Genomic DNA, 4053 nt, shown 5'->3' with positions numbered 1-4053 from the left:
CAAGGAAAGAAATAATAATAACTGAAGGGACAATGTGAGCCAAGAAACAAGCTGAGCAGCCCTGGGAAAGTGGTGGCAGACTAGAAGGAGGAGAAGGAGGCTCAAGCCAGCCAGCCTGCGGCCAGACGGCCTTCCGGCTCCAGCAACACCCACCGATTTCCGCCTGTCGATGTCCAGGCCGTGAGCTGCCACGTCCTGGGGGCTCCGGTGCCCAGAATGGCCTGCCCCGAGATCCCGCAGCAGCCCCAGCCGGTCTGCCAAAAAGCCACCCCCTCCGACCCCACGGGCTGCGCTGGAGGTCCTGGCGGCCCCACGGAGGGCGACCTGGAGTGCCTGGTGTGCCGGGAGCCCTACAGCGGCGCCCGGCCGCCCAAGCTGCTGGGCTGCCAGCATGCCTTCTGCGCCGTCTGCCTGAAGCTGCTGCTGTGCGTGCAGGACGACGCCTGGTCCATCCCCTGCCCGCTGTGCCGCAAGGTCACGGCCGTCCCCGGGGGCCTCGTCTGCACCCTGCGCGACCAGGAAAGCGTGCTGGCGCGGCTGGCCCGGCCGGGCCTGGAGGTGCCGCTCCGACCTCAGGGGCTGGCGACCCCTGCCGCCTCGACGGCAGGGCAGCCCAGCGCGGCCGGAGAGGAGGAGCAGGACGCGGTGAGCGCCAACCGCGCGGCGGCCCGGCGCCTGGCCGCGCACCTTCTCCTCCTGGTCCTGCTCATCGTCCTCATCCTGCCCTTCATCTACCCCGGCGTCATCCGGTGGGTGCTCAGCTTCCTCGTCACCCTGGCCCTGCTGCTGGCTCTGCTTTTCTGCTCTCACCCCGGCCAGCAGGGCTGCTGCGGGCCCTCCCCCAGGACTCTCTTCTGCAGAGAGCAGAAACCCAGCGAGATCGCCTCCATCGCCTGAGCGATCTCCGACCTGGCGGAGCCGGAGGTCCCTTCTGCCTCTGCCGCCCGCTTACCATCACAGTGAACAGAGGAAGCGGTTAAGCAGCGGACCGGCTCCCTTGGGAGGGTAAATGCCCGCTGGACTTGCCAGCCAAAGCCAGAACGGCTGTCTTGGGTCAAGAACTGTGCTTTTGGACAATGGACTTAAGCCTGCCACGGGTATAGCATGGCTTTTAACAAACTCTTTGGGGATGGGGAAAGAACTACTTGAACTCGGCAAAGGAAGGGGCTGTCCTGTTCCTTTTAGTCCAATGCCCCTGACTTTTCTTTCTATACCTGGATGAGAGTATTGCAAATATTAATGGTACTGTAGAACAAATAGAACTGGAACTCCTTTTTTTTTTTTTTTTGGAATTTCTCTGGGCTTTTTCTTTCTTTCTTTCCTTTTGATTTTATGTGTTTGGGTAGTTTGTTTCTGTTTCTGGCTGTGACATATTTTCCCTCCTGGGAAGTCAGAGCCCACAGGAAGTCCTCCTGTGCTCTCCCTGATGCTGTCTGTCTGATGCCCATTTTGCCTCTGCAAAGGTCCTGGTGGTTCAGGTCTCCCATTGACCTGCTCCCAGGGATAGAGAGAGAGAAATTGTGCAGAGCAGTGATACTCCTGCTGCGGCCAGGGGATGCCCACGTTTGGCTGGCTGAGTTGGGGAGGAGTGGGGAGAACCCCGGTGGGTCTGGGAATTGCTCCCAGCAGCTCTGCCAGGATTTCTCAGTTTCATGTCGTCAGGCCCTAACACAACAGAGAGCCTCAGGGTTACAAGGACCCCCCTCCAGGGGCAGGTCCAGCTGCCCATCTGAGGCACACAATCCCACACCCTAGAACCAAATCTTTACAGATGTTGTTTTCTTTCTTATTGCATCCTGATGCCCAGTTGAGAATTTGTCGTAAAGATAAGAGGCCCCGTAAATGCAACGGTCCTCTCCAATAAACCCATTTTTCCCACCTCGCACGGGGAGTCAGTCATCTGAAAGGCTCTTGCGTCTTCTCTGACCATCTCTGCTCCATAACAAAGAGGAGACTTCTGCTGGGGGAATGACCTTCTGTGGTTCCCAGAGCCGGGCACCAGCCCGGGGGACCCGTCGGGGTGCAGGGGGGTGAAAGATGGGCGATGTCATGTGATATCCTCCAAAGACCCCATAGTTGAGAGGCAGGCTTGAAACCTCAGAGGGGCTCGTTGAGCCCAATCCATCATCCCCCCCAGGCCCCCTTGCTGACAGTTGTTGCGTGTGTTCCTGACTGGGCCTTCTGGCTCTCTGAGCTTCATTTCCCCCAAATGAGCTAGTAGGACTGGATTATTCCTAAGTCTCCTGAAACCCAGAAGATGAGGGCACTGCTGGGCTCCCAAACAATGAACAAGGGTCACAGCCCCCTCTGGAGTCATGTACAGAAAAGTCGAGGTATAAGTCTGTATTCAATTAGCTCTTGCAATCTGCAAACAAAATCTTCCCTTTTTTCTTATAAGATGCTTTCAGGGCAACTCTGTGACACCCACGCTATTGGCGTTATTACCTCCAGGTACTGGGAGGGAGCATGAGTGAGGGTGTGTGGGTGTCCCCATCCTTTTAAGCCAAGGCCAGGTGGGCCTGGAGAACACCTTGTCTCCCCAGGATGAAGACATGACAAGAATTGTTTGGCATTTCCAGAACTGGCCTGGGGCATGTGCAGTTTGGGAGGGTAGCCAGTAGGTTAGGGGAAGAGCGTTCTTTCTTCATTCACCTCACTCCCATTCCACCTTGTTCTTGGACCCTCCACCAAGGCTTCCATCGCTAATAACAGCACCGTTTCCACCAAAGTAATGGTGGGCTCATGTTTACCGAGTTCTTACCATGTGCCAAGCACAACATTCACTGCTCTGCATTCATTATCTGGTTGAATCTTCACAACAACTTTATGAAGAAGAGCCCACCATGCCAAAGAGAAGACTGAGGATCAAAGAGGCCAATTCATCTGCCTAAGTTTGCTCAGCCAGCCACGGCCAGAGCTCCCTAGGAGATTAACCCAGGGTTCTGCCTGCTCCAATATACTGCCTCCTTTGCGGGCAGTTCCAAAGCAACCAGGAAGCTGGTCACTGCTAGTGGGCTTGTGGGGCAGCATAGGAAACTAACCTCTGGAGTCTTCGAACTCCAGTAGTCAGGTCCTCAGAGAGGCCAGAGAATCCTAGCGTCTAATGTCCATGCTAAAGAGAAAGAACAGAAAATGATAAAAGGGGCTGACCTTCCTTACTCTTGCCACCCAGTGCCAGCCTCCCCCAAAGGAAGCCGAGTTGGCACACCGACCCCACCAGTGTGTCCTCTATGCTGACATTTCTGTCCCTTTGTCCTGAAGCAAAACTGGTCCTTGAGTACCTTTCGGCTCCTGGCAGTGTCGGGAGAGACAGCACTGGAAGCTAATGTCAGCCCAGGCTGCCCTGGAGAGAAACAGAGGAGACCAGCAGTGCTGCGAAAGGGTATGAGTGAAGAAGCCGGAGTGGCAGGCCAGGGCTCAAAGCCGGGCTCAGACCCAGGCTGTGGCCAGCCGGACTCACAGGGCTTTCCTGAGCCGCGCTTTGCTATAAAGTAGGGAAGGGTGCCACCCACCTGCCCGGGGCTCCTTGGGCATTCAAAGTGCTGCCGGATGGATTTCTGTGGTGGTCTGGTGGCCTGCATTCCCAATGCCAGGGGCCTGGGTTCAATCCCTGGTCAGGGAGCTAATACCCACATGCTACAAATAAGAGTTCGCATGCCTCAACTAAGATGTGGGGCAGCTAAATAAATAAAGAAACATTAAAAAGAAAAAACATAGAACAAAAAGCTTGTGATGGCCTGGATGGGAGAGGAGCTTGGGGGAGAATGGATACACATATATGTGTGGCTGAATACCTTTGCTGTTCACCTGAAACTGTCACAACATTGTAGTTTGTTTTTTTTTTTTAAGTGCTACTGAATGAGAATCCCGTCCCAACAGGCTGGCTTTCTCATCAATCATCGAGCCCCTTGGGTTCCATGGGGCCTGTTCAGTGTGACAGAGAGCAGGGGCCCAGCCTTGGTAATGGGGTGGAGAAACCCGTCCGGGGTAGGAGCGTTGTCCAGAACAGGCCAATCTAGCAGCCAACTTTATGCTTAGGTCCTCAGGATGGAC

The 4053-nt window shown here is 55.5% G+C and overlaps 1 protein-coding gene across 1 annotated transcript; it reads left to right on the top strand.

Annotated features, from left to right (window-relative positions):
* Positions 1–216: 216 nt before the first annotated feature.
* Positions 217–897, top strand: RNF186 (ring finger protein 186). The gene has a single exon (XM_055397081.1). The coding sequence runs from the start codon at positions 217–219 to the stop codon at positions 895–897; it is 681 nt and encodes a 226-aa protein (XP_055253056.1).
* Positions 898–4053: the final 3156 nt, after the last annotated feature.

This window comes from Moschus berezovskii, chromosome 2 (assembly GCF_049115385.1).
Source record: "Moschus berezovskii isolate FMDL1 chromosome 2, NW_MosBer_1.0, whole genome shotgun sequence".
Taxonomy (NCBI): Eukaryota; Metazoa; Chordata; class Mammalia; order Artiodactyla; family Moschidae; genus Moschus; species Moschus berezovskii.
The sequence above is the reverse complement of the archived record's forward strand: the minus strand, read 5'-3'. Positions and strand labels throughout refer to the sequence as shown.